The sequence below is a fragment of the Oncorhynchus gorbuscha genome, linkage group LG02 (genome assembly GCF_021184085.1).
Source record: "Oncorhynchus gorbuscha isolate QuinsamMale2020 ecotype Even-year linkage group LG02, OgorEven_v1.0, whole genome shotgun sequence".
NCBI lineage: Eukaryota > Metazoa > Chordata > Actinopteri > Salmoniformes > Salmonidae > Oncorhynchus > Oncorhynchus gorbuscha.
Window position 1 is genome coordinate 71,942,082 of NC_060174.1, and position 22,957 is coordinate 71,965,038.

Below are 22,957 nucleotides of genomic sequence, written 5' to 3' on the forward strand. Positions count from 1 at the left end.
ACTGTGGGAGCAATTATTAGGAAATGGAAGACATATAAGACCACTGATAATCTCCCTTGATCTGGGGCTCCACGCAAGATCTCACCCCGTGGGGTCAAAAAGATCACAAGAACGGTGAGCAAAAATCCCAGAACCACACGGGGGGACCTAGTGAATGACCTGCAGAGAGCTGGGACCAAAGTAACAAAGCCTACCATCAGTAACACACTACGCCGCCAGGGACTCAAATCCTGCAGTGCCAGACGTGTCCCCCTGCTTAAGCCAGTACATGTCCAGGTCCGTCTGACGTTTACTAGAGAGCATTTGGATGATCCAGAAGAAGATTGGGAGAATGTCATATGGTCAGATGAAACCAAAATAGAACTTTTTGGTAAAAACTCAACTCGTCGTGTTTGGAGGACAAAGAATGCTGAGATGCATCCAAAGAACACCATACCTACTGTGAAGCATGGGGGTGGAAACATCATGCTTTGGGGGTGTTTTTCTGCAAAGGGACCAGGACGACTGATCCGTGTAAACGAAGAATAAATGGGGCTATGTATGTGAGATTGAGTGAAAACCTCCTTCCATCAGCAAGGGCATTGAAGATGAAACGTGGCTGGGTCTTTCAGCATGACAATGATCCCAAACACACCGCCTGGGCAACGAAGGAGTGGCTTCGTAAGAAGCATTTCAAGGTCCTGGAGTGGCCGAGCCAGTCTCCAGATCTCAACCCCATAGAAAAGCTTTGGAGGGAGTTGAAAGTCCATGTTGCCCAGCAACAGCCCCAAAACATCACTGCTCTAGAGGAGATCTGCATGGAGGAATGGGCCAAAATACCAGCAACAGTGTGTGAAAACCGTGTGAAGACCTACAGAAAACGTTTGACCTCTGTCATTGCCCACAAAGGGTATATAACATATATAAAGTATTGAGATAAACTTTTGTTATTGACCAAATACTTATTTTCCACTTATTTTCCATTTGCAAATAAATAAATTAAAAATCCTACAATGTGATTCTCTGGATTTTTTTCCTAATTTTGTCTGTCATATTTGAAGTGTACCTATGATGAAAATTACAGGCCTCTCTCATCTTTCTAAGTGCGAGAACTTGCACAATTGGTGGCTGACTAAATACTTTTTCGCCCCACTGTAAGTACAAATAAAGTCTAAATAATTTCACATTCCTTTTCAAACCAGACGGCACAAACAAAGCATTTGTGTTTAGTGAGTCCACCAGATCAGCGACAGTATGGATGACCAGGGATGTGCTCTTGATAAGTGCGAGAATTGGACCATTTTCCTGTCCTGCTAAGCACTCGAAATGTAACAAGTACTTTTGGGTGTCAGGGAAACTGTATGTGGGTAAAAAGTACATATCGCTTCTTTAGGAATCTAGTGGAGTAAAAGTTAGTTGTACAAAATATAAATAGTATATTTACAGTTCATATAAGGAAATCAGTCAATTGAAATAAATTCCTTAGGTCCTACTCTATGGATTTCACATGACTGGGAATACAGATATGCATCTGTTGGATACAGATATCTTGAAAAAAATGTAGGGGCGTGGATCAGATAACCAGTCAATATCTGGTGTGACCATCATTTCCTTATGTAGTGCGACATCTCCTTCACATGGGGTTGATCAGGCTGTTGGTTGTGGCCAATGGAATGTTGTCCCACTCATCTTCAATGGCTGTGTAAAGTTGCTGGATATTGGCGGGAACCTGATCATGCTGTCATACACGTTGATCCAGAGCATCCCAAACATGCTCAATGCGTGACATGTATGGTGTGTATGCAAGCCATGGAAGAACTGGGGACACTGTCAGCTTCCAATAATTGTGTACAGATCCCTGCAACATGTGGCTGTGCATTATCAAACTGAAACATGAGGTGATGGTGGCGGATGAATGGCACAACTTTGACATCAGCAAACCGCTCAACCACACAACGCCATACACGTTGTCTGCCATCTGCCCGGTTGTGAGGCTGGTTGGACATTCTGCCAAATTCTCTAAAATGACTTTGGATGTGGCTTATGGTAGAAAAATTAAAATTAAATTCTCTGGCAACACCTCGGGTGGACATGCAGTCAGCATGCCAATTGCACACTCCCTCAAAACTCGAGACATCTGTTGCATTGTGTGACAAACTGCACATTTTAGAGTGGACTTTTATTGTCCCCAGCACAAGTTGCACCTGTGTAATGATACTGCTGTTTAATTAGTTTCTTAATATGCCACACCTGTCAGGTGGATGGATTATCTTGGAAAAGGATAAATGCTCACTAACAAGTTTGGAAACAAATGTATTTTTTAAAATAAGCTTTTTGTGCGTTTGAAACATTTCTGGGATCTGTTATTTCAGCTCATTGAACATGGGACCAACACTTTACATGTTGCATTTACATTTTTGCTCAGTATACTTAAGTAGTACTTTAAAGTATTTTTACTGAAGTACTTAAAACCACTGATTTAAGTCCTTCCTGTAACAGTACAGTTATGAAAATTCCCTCTGAATTCAGATCACCCTCACTCACATCAAATGCTGCCTGGGGATGTCAGTGAGCAATATTCTACATCCACTGAAAGGTTTGTTTTCGCCTCAAGCAAGACTGCAGTCTCTCAGATAGGAAATGTAGCGAGGGTAACATTTGGAAATACTATGAATCATATTTGTTGACAAATACATCTTAAAGCTGTATGTACATTGCTAATGTATTACCTCAAAATATTTTGGAGAAAGTTCTTATTTAGAATCATATGTACTTGTTGCCAGTGGACTGGTCGGAGTCAGATTGTATTATTGAGATATTTTTCTGACTGGGGGAAGGTAAAGAGAGCTGCCAATCACGTATTCCATGTCAAACCTGAAGGGGGAAGAAAGGAGCCAGCCTCATCGTCTCATTCCTCTGACCTGTGGCATTCTCTCCTCCTAACCAAAGCGATGGGAATGTGGGCAATAGTCATGAACGTATCTGGGGAACCTGCCCCAGGAATGCTTTGCTTGTCCAATTGAGGCTTGAACAATAGTTGTGATGGTCCATTTCCTAGCAAAGAAAGATAAATATTGAACACTTACAAATGTTTAAAAAAACATTATACCCCTTATAGTTTGTTCAGTTGCATTATGAATCTTGCCTGCCTGTCAGGTTTTGTCCTGAGCTACTGTTGCCATGCTTTTGCATATGGGAACAGTCCTAAGGTCAAATGCGTTCTTCAGTCTTATTATCAGCAATGACTTGCTTCTGTGCTGCCGGGCGTGAGCAAGACAAATTATGCTGCCTTGCTGGACTCAAAGTAGCTAATTACCTTCCCCAAACCAAGGCAAAACTGATAAAAAAGCAGAGAACACGAGATGTGTAAGCAGTGATGAAGCAACTTTTAAAAATACGTTTAAAAAGTTGTGCTTTTTATATGCCCCATTGATTTGTATAGTTTTCTTTCTATACACTTTTCCTAGTACACTTGAAGGGATGCAACAACAGAGGAGGCACTATCTGAACATCTTTATGGTGGTTTTAGTTTTGCATTGGTCTGTGTTGGAGGATATTGAAATTAGGTTGTCTTTTGTTTTTCCTTCTTTGCTATCACAGAAAGATACATAAACCCAAAAAATAAAAACACTGAGTGGTTGACCATTTCGTATACTGGAAATACCTCTGATTCAAATGTATGTCCATAGCTAGTGCTAGCTAGTAGTCTCCTGTGGTAAATGTGTGATATATTTATTTCCATGTGCCATGCAGCCAAATATATTCCTGGTACGTTATCCAGGGCACCTGCCTCAGAAACACATCACAGAGAAATGTTGTCAAAGCCCTTTTGATACAGAACATAAAATCTCCCCCTCTTATCAAGTAGCAGGATATGGATGTCACCTTCCTCTCCGATCCCAGGTAATAGTCTGTTTACCCCTGCATATTATAACACAGCATGTCTCATCATGTCATCCCTGTCTCCATGAGGCCACCCGGATATATCCTCATTAGAAGCACATATCACAGTCAGAGGCAGACGCCTAAAAAAAACAAATTTAAGGAGCATCCTGAGGACCTTGTGGTATGGAGCGCTCTTCTATCACTCAGTGTGTTTTGGCCACCGTTCAGATCAGGCCTGGTCTGCTGGGCTGCCACTAGGCCCCCTGGGTCTGCAGCCTGTAGCCGGTTTCCTCAACAGATCAGAGTCCATCTGGGGTTGGGCTTCCTCCAGGACTGAAAATGTGTCTCTCAAGACCACAGTGACCCTGGACTGCCTCTGTCTCCAACTTAGAAAGGACCTAGATTTTATTTACTGTACTCATTTTTGTATCTAGATTTAAGAGTGTAGATAAGTCAGTATTTCCACATCTCAGAATTTGTTTTATTTAAACAAAGTTTTTGGTACGAGGCCCTTGTGGTCAGAGTGGCATAGCTGTTTAAAAGAGTTACCACCCCTCAGATGTAGGCTTTAAAAGTCCAGTTGATGTTCATGCTTGCCTCAGTTGCCGAGTTGTATTGTTATGGTGGTGAATCCCACTCTCATTTCTAGGTGGAATTGATCATTTAGAAATCTTGTTTGTATTTTACAGCATAAGCTGGGACACATTTACTCATACGACAAGAAGGAGGTGTGGAAAGATTTTCAGTTGAAAAGGAAATTAAATTAGTCATGCAGCAGGCACTTTTCTGCTTCTGTGTCTGATATCAAGTGTTTATAGCGTGGATATGTATGCGTGTTTTATACACGTTTATATGTGTTTAAGCACTGTGTAGTAGACAGATATGATTTCTCTGCATTCAACTTGTCTGCTGTGCACTTCTATGATGTGACTGATAATTGTCCAGTGTGTTATTAGGTTTAGCCATTGGTCACTGTTCAATGTGGAGGAGGGTGTTACTACACTGAATCAAACCCCAGTCACAGTGACAACTCTTCATACTGCCACTGGCCTTTTGCAGAATCCTTAGCCTGCTTGAAGGTAATTGGGATCATTCGATAATTCACACAGCCGGCCTTGGGCATCAGTCTTCAGCCCACGAGAACTTATATACACTCCAAACTGGGCTCTTGATCTGGAAAAGTCACAGCCATGTTGCCAATTACTGTATCACTGTAATCTCAGGCTGCTCCATGCACTGGAGACCAGAATAGACGTAAAAGCAAATTTAGTAAGGAGAGTGATTATCTCTCTCCGCCTGTTGGGGGCATCTGTTGCCCCCAGGGTTTACCCTTCCTTCTTCGATACGTATTTGAACATTTCAGTGAGGGTATGGCAACTTTATGATAACACATTACCAGCCCTCTAGCTGTTTAACTGTGCCTGATCAGGGGCATCATGCACCCCAAAAAATCTGAGGGGGCACAAAATACATGAGGATGGCTGGGGTGTGGTCCGAAACAGCCTTTTCCTGCAATCTAGAGCCTTAATAATTATGCATAAATCTATGTAAAGAAAATATGTCTATATCCTCCTGACTGGTGAATCTGGTTTAAAGAAACTAAATATGCTTCTCTGCATCTCTGCTAAAATCTGGGTAAAAGATTGAAAGGAATGTGACACTTCACAGTCAGTTCATGCTTGCTTACATGTAGTACATTTAGTCTACCAACCTTGTCAGCTAAGATAGTTGGCTACTCTAACTGGATTGATAGCCTGAAATGGCTTCTTGACAGCTAGTTATAAGGTTGGTAGATTGGGAACCTATCTGGGATACTAAAGCCAACTTCATACAATTGCTAAGTGGCAATGTTTCTTTTGCAGGACAAGTCTGAGAGTCCCCTATTCTTTTTATTTAACTAGGCAAGTCAGTGAGGAAGAAATTATATTTACAATGACAGCCTACCCCAGACAACACTGGGTCAATTGTGCTCCCAATCACAGCGAGATGTGATGCAGCCTGGATTCGAACCAGGGACGGCAGTGACGCCTCTTGCTCTAAGATGCAGTGTCACCACTGTGCCACCGCTGTGCCACTCGGAAGAACATAAGGAGCCCTGTGCCCCCTATGGGCATGACACCTCTGTGCCTGATCCTCTGTAACTAAGTCAAAATAGTTTGAAGTAGCACTTAAGTCATTTTTGGAGGGTATCTGTACTTAACAATTTATATTTCTGACTACTTTTACTCCATGACATTCCTAAAGGAAATATGTACTTTTTACTCCCATACATTTTCCCTGACACCCAAAAGTGCTCGTTACATTTCAAATGTTCAGGCAGGACAGCAATATGGTCCAATTCACGCACCGACTCACTAAACACAAATACTGCGTTTGTAAATGATGGCTGAGGGTTGGAGTGTGCCCCTGGCTATCTGGGGAAAAATATATAAAAAAGAACCTTTGTTCCATCTGGTTTGCTTAATATAATGAATTTGATGTATAGCTTTTACTTTTTACTCAAGTATGACAATTCAGTACCTTTTCCACCACTGTACTTACATACATTCAAACCCCAGATACTTTTAGACTTTTACTGATGTTTTACTTTCACTTTTGCTTGTTATTTTCTATTTATTTTACCAGGCAAGTCAGTTAAGAACAAATTCTTATTTACAATGATGGCCTACCCGGACCAAACCTGGACGACGCTGGGCCAATTATGTGCCGCCCTATGAAATTCTAAACTAGGGACTGTAGTGACGCCTTGCTCTGAGAAGCAGTGCCTTAGACCACTGCGCCACTCGGGAGCCCCTATTAATGTACCTTTTTACTTTTACTCAAGTATGACAATTGGGTACCTTTTCCACCACTGGACACGAACTGGCCATCTGCTTTACAAATCCTTGTTGAGGCCAAAATGTCTTGGCTCGTTGAAATTGCTGTGATACTTTAGTGATGCACGTGGCACGAGGGCCTCTGTAAACCACAGTATAGTCAATTGACACAAAAGCCATTATTCCACACTGATCTCTAAACAATGACCAGTCTGTATTTGAGCAACCTTAACCAAGGAATTGGTTTAGGGGTGAATGGTATCACAGGCCTTTTTATACTGTACCCCATGAATGGCTGTACATTTCTGTTTACATGTTCCGCTTGGCAATTATATGAAGTACAAACAGGATCAACCTGAAGCAAAACAAACAGAAAATGTGTACAATATGACAACGTTTTTATAACGCTACAGTAATCATTTATTGACCGGTACTAACTGTTTCAGATGCAGTCTTTTGAACAGGAAAGCAACATCCATATCTGAAATATATACCGAACAAAAATATAAATGCAACATGCAACAATTTCAACCATTTTACTGAGTTACAGTTCATTGAAGGAAATCAGTCAATTTAAATCAATAAATTAAGCTCTAATCTATGGATTTCATGCGACTGGGCAGGGGCGCAGCCATGGGTGGGCCTTGGAGGACATAGGCCCGCCCACTTAGGAGCCAGGCCCACCCACTGGGGAGCCAGGACCAGCCAATCAGAATGAGTTTTTCCCCACAAAAGGGCTTTATTACAGACAAAAATACTCCTCAGTTTCATCAGCTGTCCGGGTGGCTGGTCTAGACATCTGTGGCATTGTTTTGTGTTACAAAACTGCACATTTTAGAGTGGCCTTTTATTGTCCCCAGCACAAGGTGAACCTGTGTAATTATTGTGCTGTTTATTCAGCTTCTTGAAATGCCACACCTGTCATGTAGATGGATTACTTGGCAAAGGAGAAATGCTCACTAACAGTGATGTATATACATTTGTACACAACATTTGAGAGAAATAAGCTTTTTGGAAAATTGCTCATGGAACATAGGACTAACACTTTACATGTTGTGTTTATATTTTTGTTCAGTATTTTAACACAATCACAGACTTGCAGGAAATGTTTTTAAGATTTGATGTATGTTGATTTTCTTTTTTGAGGCATTTGTTTTTCTTCCCTCTCTGCATAACAGCTCATTTGGGCTGTGGTTCCCTTACCCTCAAATTACTGTCAGAGCAAGAAGATGTTTTTCTGTTAGTTAATGATTTGCAGGCATGAAGGAAAACTATACCTGCCAATCTCCATTTTTAGCCAACATTGAAAATAGGACTAGGGGAAAACTACTTATGGTGAAATAAAGAAATGTTTCTTTCAGAGAGCCCAACATCCTTCAACTGCAAAATAAAAGTAGTCAATAGCAAGTTTGCATAGTCAATTTTGTCTTCAACTCAAATGTACTGATCATTATATCTATATATTAAATAACTAAGTATGCAAAGTGCATGTTTGAATGTAGAGTGTATCCTGCCTTCTAGCTAGCCTGATGCCTATTGAGAGTGTTGTATGAATGGTGACTGTTTTAGAGTGTCAGACTAGTTGCACTGCTCTCTGATATTCCATTGGATAGCCTAAATCCTCCAGCAGAGAGGCATTGTGGGATGGAGGGGTCTGCCAAGTCATGTGCTTGAATTCCCCCTTGGAATGTATGAAGGGGGGAGGAGAGTGTGGCGATGCCACTTATGAGAGCTCCTTTTCCCCCTTGGCTGTGAGAAGAGCTCAGTAGCATTGTGAGAGCATGTGCATGAATAAACTTCATTTGCATGGACTACGAATTGTAGCTCTTTAATTGGTAAAGAGAGAGAGAGAACCTGGGTGCTTCATGTTAAAATGATAAAAGCAGAACGCTGTGATAAGGATGTCCTATGAAGTTTATCATTTGTCACTTTGTGGGTGGGGTTGTATTGCATACAATGTAACTTCAAACCTACATGTTATATTATTTTCCTGGCTTTGAATAAATTGACTTCACATTTTAGTCACAGACGAAAGTACATATAAGTCTTTACCTTAATTTTGAATAAGATAACATATTTTCCCTCCCTACAGCTGTATACTGTTTAATCATTTTCAATCAGAGAGGATGGAGGGGAAGGAGGGAGAGGAAAAGGGACAGATTGTGCAAAAACCATAACGTTTCCATGGCAACTTGTTTATGCCCTAATGGTGCATCTTGTAAATCCGATTGGTGAGAGAATGAGGCCTTGTCTCCTCCAAAGCCTGAATGGAACTGCCTAGGCTCTAAGTGTGTAGGAGGCCCAAATGAGTGAAGAACAAAGGAGGGCTATTTTTCAGTCTTTCCACAGTTTGATAATGAGCAGCGCAGACAATGGAGATCAGTTTGCTTCTTCAACTTTGCCCATATTGCTTGAGTTTGTCCCCTTGCACCTGGTATATTTGACACGTATTTGATTAAGTAGTTTTGCTAGCAGTGGGAAAGATACTGGGACATTTGTGTTTTTATTTGATTAGATGTCTGCTTGGTTTGTTCAACCAGAGGCATGTATCAGTGATGGTTCACAGAAGTTGACATCTTCATTGACAGGCTGATTGAATGTCTGTGATTCAGTGTTTGACCATAATGGAGCCAAATGTCCGCCTGAGGTTGTATCCTTGGGAAGTATATTTTAATGCAAATATGTTGACTCCTAAAACATCAATTTAACATTCAAACAAAAATATTGACTTAATTTTTATGCTTTGATTTCAGAGCAAGGAGAACAATCAAAGTTTGTCTTAAAGGAGTGTTAATTTAGCTTGTCACTCACTCAATGTTTTTAGAATGATCAAACATTAAGATAACTATGGCGTAAAATGTTAACAGAAGCTGGCTTAATCTAGCAGCCGCTTATCTATAAGCAATAATTCCCCCACGGTTTAAACTGTGTGTTTTTCTAATGTTTATTAGATTATTGACTTTGAGGGGCTGTGTCTTGAGATTGAGAGCAGCAGTCACCATATTGTGTCTCTGCTGGACCCCAGTTAATTTTATTTTGCATGTGAGGCTGTGATAAGGGGTTGACCTGGTACCTAATTATGTTAAACAGGATCTCAGGGGCCTCGATGCGGAGGCAGCATCAGGCCCAGGGTGGCAACGTACAGCAGGAGGAGAGGCAACCTGGTCATGGAGGATTAGCTCAATATTGAAATCAAATCCAATCTTTTTTTAATCTGTTTTCACAAATGCACTCAGTGCAACATTGCTATTTTTCCCTGCCCTGGAAGACCTTGACAATTGAATTTCAAGTCAATAGTTGCAGATGTTATTATGCGGATAGCTATTTTGCTTATTGTCATTGTATCACTATCCAGAATGAGACTGACCATTCATTGTTTTCACCCCACTATTGTCTGTGATCGTTTATGCAAATGTAAGTTACTTGTTTGATTCTGCCTTTTTTTAAGACCTTGAGGAAAACATCTCTAAGTTGTAACAATGAATTATGGTGATTTGAACATGCATGTACCCATATTCTATATAATGCATTTTATTTGAGGATCACCATGCATCCTAAACTGAAAAGGATCCTGGTGTGCTCGCTGCACGTGCAGATAACAGCACTTTAAAACCCCACTGACTGTGGAGAGCTGTAATAATACCTGTCTTCTTCTGATGAAAAATGACCATTGAAAAGACATGAAAGGATTTGTATGACGGGCAAACTGAATGAAATGGCAACCATTGAGCACTCCTGATGAATATGCCAATCAATCTCATTCATATTCATTCCACTTTAAAACACACATAACACCCCACGGTCTCTGCTGATATCTGTCCCTGAAAATAATAGTGATGAATAAAAATATCAACTCTGGCCTGCCATGTTAAATTGTCACTCTTTAAACCACATTTCCTATGGAAACTAGAGTTGTGGGAGGATGTTCAGAGCTTAAAGCCTTAATCGTGAAGATGACCTGTAATTTCCAGTGTTCAGTCTTGAATCTGAACAGTCTTTGCTCGGCCTCTTAGCTCTTCTGAGCAGCAGTCCTGTTGGATCAGTACAAAGGGAATGGAGAATCTGTTCGGACATCTACTTGTAAAATGGTTAATAATAGTAATAATAGGCAGGAAAAGAAGAGTCACAAAACCTGAGACATCCTAATCAGCACAGAGCAGCAGCAGACATGGTATTATGTGGTTGTAAAGTTATCCTTGAGTTATATCCTCCTCTGCCATCTACACTCTGTTGTTCATTTAGTCAGGTTTGGGGCATTTATTGTTGGCGTTTTTGTACATGTACTATTCTCTATTTTTGTTGGCCCACGCAGAGTCGGCCAACTATCAACAGCAATTGCTCTGCCAGTGTATAGAGAGATATCTAACATGGTTTTTGTCATATTTTTCTGTTGAAGTACTCCATTTTGAGATGCTTGTGTGAAGCCATAAAAGTGAACTGAAGAAGGGGATACTGCTGAGAGACTACAGAATGAGACAATCGGTGTCGGTTTTGTAGACAGCTATGAATTATGTGTTGGTCACTTTAGTTTGAAATACAGTTGGTTTGGTTTCTTTTTTTATACAGTATGTTGCTAGTTGACGGTTACCGCAAATGCAGTGAACCCTTTGTAAGCCGCATTACTTTGTGCTGGCCCGTGGCCGTTTACCTTATCCTCTCAGGGTACCATGATCGCAAATACAGAAGATTATAGCAGAGAGAGCATTTCTGCTTTGTGGAGGTTTGAATGTTAAGGCATCTGCATGCTTCCCATCCGAAACAATTCAGAACAGTTTTTGTTAGTTTTGGTCTCCGGTGATTGGTCAATAGTAGGGATTCTATAATGACGTGTTTGCTGTCATTCAATAAGAGATGAATCATTTCCATGAAGAAAAGAAAATCACTTGAGAAATACTGCCCCAAACATCTTAGTTAGGAGTATAATTGCACGACTAAGATCTCCTTGACAAAAACGTAAAAATGAATGACAGATTTCTTGAGTTATTTTAGACATTTGAGGAAGTGTATACTGGCTACGGAGTCTCAAGATGGACAAACGGTACTATTGACGCTTTGTTTTTGTTGCTCAAGTAAAGGTATTTTAAAGGAGTATACGAGCACACTCGTTGGGTTCTCGGCTAGGTGCCAACCGAACCGAAGCATGCGAAAGTCTTTAGTTTGAGAAAGTTAGCTAACAGAGCTGTATTATGTAGCCTACACACGTTGAAGAATGCATTTCCTTTGGCTCAGAAACACATTGTAGACTATATGAAAACTAAAGCCAGACATTTGATCAGTCTCTGAAGAAGCCTGAGGATAAGGGCAAATCAAACGAGTTTGAGAAGCCAAACAGAGGACCCACTGTTTGAGAAACAAAGACAACACCAAGCTAACCGCAGGGCCAGGCAAACTGTGCTGACTCCAGACTGTGCACTCTGCTTGGTCTTTATGTACAGTATGGTAATAGTATGCCAGTTCTGCTTCAGTATATTTTTATTACCTTTATTTAACTAGGCAAATCAGTCAAGAACAAATTCTTATTTTCAATGACGGCCTAGGAACAGTAGGTTAGTTGCCTGTTCAGGGGCAGAAAGAAGGATTTGTCCAACACTAGTCCAACACTCCAACACTCTGACCACTAGGCTACCCTGCCGCACCATATGGGGAATAATAAGGCATCATCATCACTCCTAAACTGTTAGCGAGCACACAGCACCCGTTTTATTTCACAAATCATGAGTCCCATCATGCATGGCAAAGAGCTGTAATCCCACATAGAACCAGAGAACGAAGAATTGAGAGAGGGAGAGATCCTAATTACAGCATGTAGAGAAACAGGGTCGGTGCAGACAAGAGACTAAAGGAGCCATAGTGGATTGGCATAGTGGAACCAGGGCACATACTTTTGTCTAAGATACCATAGCAAACCATAACTAATGTTTCTCACAGACAGATAAAAGCAGGCAGACAGACAGACAATGCTGACTGTTGATTAATTGTATGTGTGTTGAGTATTAGTCAGCCGCCTAACCACCAGGGCCTTAAGATGAGTCATGAAAGCTGTTTTCTTGTCAATTTAACCATGTTTAAAATGGTCTGGAAAAGTGTATATGCAAATCAAATGTAAATAAGGATCAGATTGTCCCTTTCCGTCTCCACCGTAACCGAATACGTCATTATCAAATTGAGCAACGTCACTCTGGTAACTAGGACAAGGTTGTTTAGACTTTAAGCGGAACAAAAATACATTCAACACAGATTTGTTTGACTTCTTACAGTACCAGATCAAATATTGCCTACATCAGCTCTTCTTTTATAATGAATTTGTGCGGATTAAGCATGTCGGCAGACCTAAGGGTTCTTATCAAGAAGGAAAAAAGGAAATGAAACCACTCAAAGTATCACACACCAAAGGCAATCAGCGGGTCCAAATCCTCAAATAGAATTCAGCAGTGTCTGTCTCTTTGAGTTAGAGAGAAGATATCAAAATGAATGTGAAAGATAAGGCGTGGAGCATCTCGATAAGGCATGCATGCCATCTGACCATCACAGTGCTCTGTGTTTATCTATACTCTCCCTCGCCGGGCGCAGATTAAGCTCAGTCAGGACCCCTGCAGCCCTCTGTCATACTGATTTCCTATTGACATCTACCCTGGCAATGTGCTGTATGTTTGCTTTGTTTACAGTGTTTTAAATCAAAGGGAATTCATGTAAATTAATGCATGTGTTTACCGTATAACTGCTTGGGCTCTCGGTTGTTATCTGTGTGTTTGATGTTGTAAATACCCGCCCCTGCTTCCCTTAACCTGTTCCTTGCAACGAATTCACTCATGATTTATTTTGCACCGGCTTTTAGTGAAGTGAAATAACAAACAATCTACTCTATATTTGGGCGTTTTCACACAGTTTTGAGCTATAGTTCAAATCGGTTAGAATAGTTTGATTATTTGTATTTCTTTCACTTGGCCCGGTTGGTTTCACATTTCCAAATGTCAAACAAACAAAAATTCCTAAACAAAACCACGTGCCCATGCAAGTCATTAATTTTTTGGACAAAAATGTTCATGTTAAATCCATCCATGATTATTATAAAGCATCACTTTTGATTCCCAATCTTCATATTGCTTTGGCGCAATTGCCGCTCTAACTGCGAAGTGAATATGCTATATTCAGTAGCCTATATTCCCGGTATAGCCCCCGTCTGCATTGGATGTGCTTCTAAATGCATCAACTCTCACAATGTTTCAAAGATATCAAATTATGCTCGCACTTAACAAACTAATATGACTACACAACTCTGGTTCTTTTTTCCTGTGTTTGGACTGCGTTCTCACCTGAAAAGAACCACACCACCACTATATGAATTGAATCAGACCGAGACCACCCTTTTTGAACGAACCATGGTGCTTTGTTTAGTGCGTAGACCAGTCCAAATGAACCGAACTAGGGGGTTTAATGCACCAGAGTTCGGAAAAAAAACACTCCAAACCAATTTGGTGTGAATGCCCCCTTAGTCGCTGTTCAGCCAGACACAGAAGAAAAAAACACTTGTGTGAAGAGACTAATGGCATTTTACAGTGTTATTACACACTTACGCAATTAATGTGATGTATGCCCAAACGTTGCATGTATGGTTATTAGAATATTTGAAATATTCTAATATTTCTCTGTCTTATTTTGTCTGTTTCAGATTTCAGTATGGGAAGGGCTTGGTGATCTACCCAGAGATAGGGGACAAGCTGGACATTATCTGCCCAAAGGCAGACATGGGGCGGCCATATGAGTTTTACAAACTGTACCTGGTGAAGAAGGACCAGGCAGACCAGTGCAGCACGGTCATGGACCCCAATGTGTTGGTCAACTGCAATAAACCTGAGAAGGACATCAAATTCACCATCAAGTTTCAGGAGTTCAGTCCAAACTACATGGGCCTGGAGTTCAAAAAGAACATCAACTACTTCATCACATGTGAGTATCTGGCATTTTACCTTACTGTATCGTATTTTACACCATCTATAAACATTTTATTTATGCTTACAAATTACAACATAATTGTTCATTTAAAGGGATAATTTGGGATTTTTGAACTACTTCCCCAGAGTCCGATGAACTTGTGGATACCATTTTTATGACTGAGTGCAGTTTGAACTAAGTACTAGAGTTGACTGGATGACTGGATGTCTATGGGTATCCATGTTAGCAGATACCCCATACACTTCCAGTCATTGCGCTGACGCTAGCTAGCATTGGCTCACGAAACTATCTCTAACTTCCTTCATAGTAAATACATAAAACTCTGACACTGGGGAAGAAGATAAGGGCCATCCTTGCCAAAATCCCAAAGTATCCCTTTAATACAGTCCTGACATGGAATACAAAGGATTCACAAGGCACTTAAATGCAATGAGGCTTTTCCTAAATCTACAATTTAGAAATGGGCATTGCAATGCTGCGATAAAATCAAACAATTGTAATTTCCATGGGCTTAACGTTCCATAGTATGCAACATATAGAAGAGGTACTGTACTTACTTGTGCCTTTTATTTGGAATTAAAGCTTATATAAAATATTTGCTGTGGAGCATGTAACTTTCTGAAAGAGACCTGTCTAGTACCACTGAATTGATTATCCTGCTGAGCCTGATATCATTACAGCTCACATTAACCTCCCATGGCCCCCCATAAACATTTTCTTAAGGTCGTCGGAATATAATGTGTGTTGAATAAAAGCCTTATCAAGTAGTCCTTGGTCAGGAATGCCTCAGCAGCCTTGATATCTTTTTGACCCATTGTGTTTAAGTGCAGCCATTACTAGCCTAGCTCTCCCTGCTCAGCGCGACTCTAAACGCAGTGGCGTTTCTGAATTTTCTGCGGCAAAATCATTTCTGTCAGATCCGGTCAGTTGCAATAACACTAAAACTCAGTGGCAGAGGGGTCAGCTCCAGTCAAGCAGGCCTGATTTGTTCTGTTACACATCGCTGAGCCGGGCCCATTGGCTCTGACATCCTAACACCAGCACATAATCGACTTCAACTGACTCCACAGGCCCACGGCTGCTTTTCTTTAACCCTCTAATCCACATGGTATGTCTTTAGACAATCACTGGTGGCTGGCTGGGGAAGGTACTCTGCTATTGTCCTATCCTCTCAGAGATCTAGCATTAGAACATCAATGACACCATAATGTCCAGTCTCACTAATGTCTATCCAACCCAACGTGAATGACCCATGAAAAAAAAAGGCTTGCAGTTTTGATATAAACCGATTACATTTTCGACTATCCTTGAAAGTAGTCAGTATATTTTTCTCATGTTCTTTAGTCTTGTTCTAAAAGAACGATTTATGTGGTTTCACGAGTAAATGGGCCACATTTATCAAAACGTGTGCACACTGAATGTGTAAGAGGTGTCCCAGTCACACATGTACAGTATGTTGGATCAGGTATCCAGTATCCTTTTGACATCCATTTGATAAACAGTGCCTCTTTTTTTTTGTTTAAACACCCTTGATATAGGGGAAATGAGCTCAAGTGCTTGTTTAATTAGTGAACTCTGTAGCTTTCTGAGTAGTGATGGATTAGTGATGAAGACGAGAGGCAGGGGCAGAGTGCACTCTACACTGCTGATTCAATTGTTTCCTCGTAAATCAAAGTATGGTTTAATACAACGCAGGATGTCTATTGCCAAGAGTGCTGCTGTCAGTGTGAGTCTCTCTGAGATCTTACTGACTTTGTGTCTTTGATGATCTGATCATTAGTGGTCAACTTCTATATTTCAATACATTAAGAACACCTTCCTAATATTTAGTTGCTCACCCCCTTGGGTGGTGGACCCTTCTTGATATACAAGGGAAACTGTTGAGCGTGAAAATCCCAGCAGCGTTGCAGTTCTTGACACAAACCTCCTACTTCCATACCACATTCAAATGCACTTAAATATTTTGTTTTACCCACTCACCATCTGAATGGCACACATACACAATCCTAGTCTCAATTGTCTCAAGCCTTAACAATCCTTCTTTAACCAGTCTCCTCCCCTTAATCTACACTGATTGAAGTGGATTTTACAAGTGATATCATTAAGGATTCATAACTTTCACCTGTATTCACCTGGTCAGTCTATATCATGGAAAGAGCAGGTGTCCTTAATGTTTTGTACACTCAGTGTATGTCAGACATAGACAGGAAATAAAATATATATGTTCGTAAGCCATTGACAATATAATCTGTTATACAATATGTCCATATTAGAACATATGTAATTAGTTTACTTGTTGGTGTATTGAAACCTCATTTTCAGAAAATTGGCAGAGATCCTAGGGGTTACATTTAGAGTGTACTAAGGGCGTATAAAAGTTGTTTTATGGGTCCAAGTAGTTTTTATGACATTAGAGAAAAGAAAGTGCCTCGAAGAGTTTCCCTGTTGAGGGTCAGATCTTTGTTTCCTTTGACTCAAAACAACTGACCATGAACATTCCTCAGTCAGTACAGATTAATCATACACTTTTTTCAATTGGTATGCCAAATTGTCTCAATCTATCTCTGTGATAACAATTTTTCTATTAGGTATCACTCGATTGATAAGATTAAACTTCCCTGGCACTTTAATATTGTCTCGAGGCAATGGGACACAGCTGGTCCAGCTTTGTGTGGACTTTAACTCTCTCTCTCAGAATAACTGTGGCTTTATGACAAACTGTGCTTGTTTTACTGATCTGTGGCAAAGTAGCCGTAAGGCTTCATCAAAGATTTGTATACTGCTCTGTAAACATCATCTGACCAGAGATAATGCCTCTAATTAGCTCCAGTGATTGGTGGATAATACAGTACACAGAGAAGGCTAGCATGAACTTTGAACTCCCTCTCTCTTCTAAGAATAAAAATATATGCTCTGGCATACAGGGCCGGCATTATGGGCGGGCCTTAGGGGGCTTGGCCCACCCTACCTTACCTCCTTGCCCATCCAAGTAAAATATAGAAATATTTATCATTTATTTGACAGAGACGCATGCCGACAGACAGACGCATCAATCTCAGATAAAGTATCCGAGCGAGCGAAACATTTGCCCCTCTGTCTCTGTATGTGTAGCCCATGTATCTGATGCCATACTCTTTTTGACCAGACAGCATCAGATACATGGGCTACATATAGTAAGACAGAGTGGCGCTGTTTCACTCGCTCCAATGTTTTCTCCGGTGAGGGAGTTTAAGCAGAGAGGAAGAGACGAAGCGAAAGAGGCTCACTCTTGTCAAAATCTGTCCAGAATAACCTCTGTGCGTGGCGTTGGGCTTAATATGCAGACCTGAGCTTGTCAACTGCATTCTCGCCTTTGGGACAACAACTCCCATTGTTAGGTCGGAGACATGAGCATCTCTTCATTATATACAGTTCTCTGGTTTCAAGCAGTCTCTTGCGAATTGGAAAGGAAAGACCTAAGCTTGTCAACTGCACAGTGCACTGTTCAGATGCTGGCTTTACCTAAAATAAATGTATGTTTTGCCAGTATTATATCATTACTCCTAAATAAAAAAATTCAAAGCACTTCACCAGAGAGAATGACTTAGCCACAGAGGATCACTAGCTTCTTTAAATAATTCGCTGTGGATTGTTTCAAATATCAAACGCATAGAGCTACAGTGCCTTCAGAAAGTATTCACACCCCTTGACTTTTTCAACATTTTGTTGTGTTAGACTGAATTTTAAATTAATTTAAGTGAGATTTTTCAGCCATTCCCAAACCTGCGACCAAAAACAAGCTACACACAATATGGGCAGTACCAAAACAAGTAATCTAATATATTTAACATTCTATTGGTTGCAATAATTCTGTATAATAATTTACATTTTAAAACATTTTGTGTATCAGTACATCAGAAATCTCCTTCAAACTATTTTGCAACCTGTATGGTGCAGCTATACATTTTTTGGTCCTTAAATTAAACTGGTATACTTTTATTTATCACAATTTTAATGCAGACAAGTTCCTTACCTTCTCCCCTTTCCACTAGCCTCCTCCATTTTTGCAGTAATGATGCAATCAGTTGGTTATAATTTTGGATAGAGCAGCCATTTCTATATATATTTGTTAACTGCATGTGTGGCATACCAGTCCTATTTTTTTATACATTTTTATCAATTAGTTATATAGTTTTTATAACGGAAATATATATTTTTTATAATATTTCTTCTGTCTTTTCTGGTGGATTAAATTGAAATTGCAACCAGCTTTCTATGGCTTGTTTTAAAAATAGCAATATTTTGGAGATTTCATTTTGAAATAACCGAAAGTGAGAGGTTGTACTAATTTGCTAGAGAACCAGTTTGATTTTAAATCTAGTTTATGTATGACTGAAGCCTTTAGTGAGAGGTCCAATGCTTTAATATTTAATCATACGTCTCGGGCCGGTAAAATCGTGCCAATATATCCTCCATTATCAGTCTTATACAACGGCTTACCGTTGATTGATATAATGATTGACATATTTTCATTAAAAAAAATGTATTCATACTATTTCATCCTTCCACAAGATATAGTTCCTACCCAAATAGGCACATACATTTAAAAAAAGCAAGTCATTAGGTGTAGGCAGGGCAATAAGTAAATAGGTAAACAGGAATATGACTAAAGAATTAATCAGGGTGATTTTTCCACAAATGGACTGGTGTTGTCCTTTCTTTCCAAGGTAGCAACATCTTGTCTAATTTTCTATAAAAATGTATTGTAGTGAGATAATGTCTTTCTTTCAGGGTATGAATACAGAGAATGTCCACTTCACCGTCTGACTATTGTATTGGTAAAATACACGGCAATGTAAAATTTGTATATCATTTCTTCATTGTCTTTTGTTTGGAGTGGTCCATGTGAACAATGAGCATGAATCTGGTGTATCTGTTCTGATAATGTTGAGGGAGAACTGCGTGTGAGCATGCATAGAAGTACCTGACCTGCTGCGCGCAAATGTAGGAAAATGCCCATCTGGGGATGTCTGATTTCTGTTTGTCTTAACTCACCACATCCACCACTTATAACCTGAGCTACTCAGTCATTTTGTTCACCTCACACAGTAGCCTAAGTCAGTGGAGTATGTTTTTTAACATCCGTTGCGAATTACAATAGTTCCTCACCGGCCTTGATAATCACCAAGCCTCAGTGTGAAAGAGCAAAACATCATGATCTGATGATCCCACATATCCAGTGGAAATGCCTTAAAATTAAGTACCTGATGTTTTTTCCCTTACTCAAAAATAGCTTTCTGTCCTGAGCTCACTGGCTGGAAACTGAGGGCCCGGAATAGGCTAGTTACAATGTTACAAGTTCGCTAGCTACAGCTTTGGGCCACACCCAGTTGATTGATTTAATACAATGTTTCAAATCAAGACAGATTAAAAGGGAGGCAGAGAAGAGAGATGAAGGTGATTAAAAGTACATGACTGTATCAGGATATTTTATGTTTTTAATTGTTGGCTTTAGACCTACAGTGCAATCGGAAAGTATTCAGACCCCAGTCTTGTTTATATAATTTTTCAGACCCTTTGCTATGAGACTCAAAATTGAGCTCAGGTGCATCCTGTTTCCATTAATCATCCTTTATGTTTATACAACTTGATTGGAATCCACCTGTGGTAAATTTAAATTGATTGGACATGATTTGGAAAAGCCCACACCTGTCTAAGGTCCCACAGTTGACAGTGCATGCAACAACAACAAAAAACAAGCCATGAGGTCAAAGGAATTGTCCGTAGAGCTCAAAGACAGGATTTTGTCAGGGCACAGATCTGGGTCAGGGTACCAAAACATTTATGCAGCATTGAAGGACCCCGAGAACACAGTGGCCTCCATTCTTAAATGGAAGAAGTTTTGAACAACCAAGACTCATCCTAGAGCTGGCCGCCCGGCCACACTGAGCAACCAAGGGAGAAGTGCTTTGGTCAGGGAGGTGACCAAGAACCCTGACAGAGCTCCAGAGTTCCTCTGTGGAGATGGGAGAAGCTTCCAGAAGGACAGCCATCTCTGCAGCACTCCACCAATCAGGCCTTTATGGTAGTGGCCAGATGGAAGCCACAGTAAAATTCACATGACACCACGCTTGGAGTTTGCCAAAAGGCACCTAAGGTTCTCTGACCATGAGAAACAAAGTTTTCTGGTCTGATGAAACCAAGATTGAACTCTTTGGCCTGAATGCCAAGGTCACGTCTGGAGGAAACCTGGCACCATCCCTACGGGGAAGCATGGTGGTGGCAGAATCATGCTGTGGGGATGTTTTTCAGCAGCAAGGACTTGGAGACTAGTCAGGCTCTAGGGAGAGACAAACAGGGCAAAGTACAGAGAGTTCCTCGATGAAAACCTGCTCCAGAGCATACAGGACCTCAGACTGGGGCAAATGTTCACCTTCCCACAGGACAACAACCCTAAGCACACAGCCAAGACAACACAGAAGTGGCTTCAGGATAAGACTCTGAATGTCCTTGAGTTGCCAGAACCCGTCCAACTAGACAGAGCTTGAGAGGATCATTTTTTTGAACCTTTATTTATTTAGAACAAATTCTTATTTTCAGTGAGAGCCTAGTTCAGAGGCAGAATGACAGATTGTCATTCTGCCTTGTTTTTACCTTGTCAGCACGGGGATTCTGCGACCTTTCGGTTACAAGTCCAACACTCTAACCACTAGGCTACCTGCTCTTCCATCTGCAGAGAAGAATGGGAGAAACTCCCCAAATACAGGTGTGTCAAGCTTGTAGCATCATACCCAAAAAGACTCGAGGCTGTAATCGCTGCCAAAGGTGATTCAACAAAGTACTGAGTAAAGGGTCTGAATACTAATGTAAACGTGATATTTCAGTTTTTATTATGAATAAAAAAACTGTTTTTGCTTTGTCATTATGGGTTATTGTGTGTAGATTGAACAGGGGGGGAAACCATGTAATTACTTTAGAATAAGACTGTAACCTAACAACATTTGTAAAAGGTCTGAATACTTTCCGAATGTACTGTATGTATTTTACTTAGCTGATGATGCATCTCGGAGTTCCATGCGCTCATTTCTTTAGCCGCCAACGGATCACAGTTTATCAGTGTCCATATGGCAGAGGCTGGTGCTCTCCTTTAGTTTAATTTTTACTTTTAGAATTGTATCATTTTAGTTCAGATTTTTATGATTAAACGCCTGACAATGATTTTGAAAAACAAAAAAACTTTATTCATGAAATGACAGTTCCACAAAAATGCACATATGGAACTCTTACCTGGCATTCAGATCAGTATAAATGTATGTAAGCTTGTAAGCTTCCCCAAACTTGAAACTCAGATGCCGCTTATGGTCTTTACTGTAACATCCTTTAAAAAAATGTCCCGTGTAGAAAAATAAAAAACGTGCCCGCGTATGGAAATCAAATGCCCATCCAACTGATTCGTTGGCATAGTTCCCTTGTGTTTACACTGACATGGAGAGGATTATCTTTGTTGACTGTATGCACACTGGTATAGTTCGTACACATGTTGTGTGTTGGGAGTCAGTTCTTGCGCTGGCTGCACTGCATAGTTCAGCCCCATAGTAAACAGAGTGACTGTGGTGGCCTGTGGTGGTCACCGACACCCTCCCCCTGTGGTGTGGGTCTTTTCCCATGTGCCCCTGTACAGAGGGTCATCGAGTCTCAGCGGGAGGGGTGTCAGTAATAACCCACTGATGTCAACTCCAACCTGACCACCATTTGGCAGCAAGGCCACAGAACTGCAGGAGAAAGAAACAGACATACTGGAGTGATTATACTCCCAGAGAAGAAAACAATCCTTCAAACAAAAATCCATCTTAGCATGGAGTTCTTCCATGCAATTTATCTTGTTCTCTTTTCAGAAGACAACACATCCCCTGCTATGAACGATGTGTATGTACAGTAGGTTATTTATTGGGAGAGGGATATTTTTTTTAGCCTGCACTAAACCAGTCTGGCTGTGTTGTCAGCTACACACTGATTCCCTGTAACCCACCATGCCTGATGGTGACGCATTTTGACAGCTGCCACTCCAATTGGGATGGGTGTCTGTGTGTGTGGGGAGGGGGGGCTTGATCACATACAGTATGTAAGTCTGCATGCGTATGTGTTTTTTTTGTGTGTGTGTGTGTGTGTTGGGTGGGCTGTTGGCAGGAAATGGACATAATCCACTAAATGTCTCTGGAAACTGATCTGATTGGCACCACAGACTGAATTTCCATCCAGTGTATTGCAGGGGCAGACGAGGACATTTGTGCAAGAAAAGCTGAGTAAGGAGATGCTACAAGATAATATAAACAATACCTTTTTTA

General features: G+C 40.6%; 1 protein-coding gene across 1 annotated transcript in view; it reads left to right on the forward strand.

The window, feature by feature from the left end:
• Nucleotides 1-22,957, forward strand: part of LOC124008800 (ephrin-B1-like) — a 71,227-nt gene that overhangs the window by 20,707 nt on the left and 27,563 nt on the right. Inside the window, exon 2 of the mRNA XM_046320365.1 lies at nt 14,350-14,627. Within this exon, the coding sequence (XP_046176321.1) occupies nt 14,350-14,627 (278 nt within the window). The remainder of the gene's footprint in view (nt 1-14,349; nt 14,628-22,957) is intronic.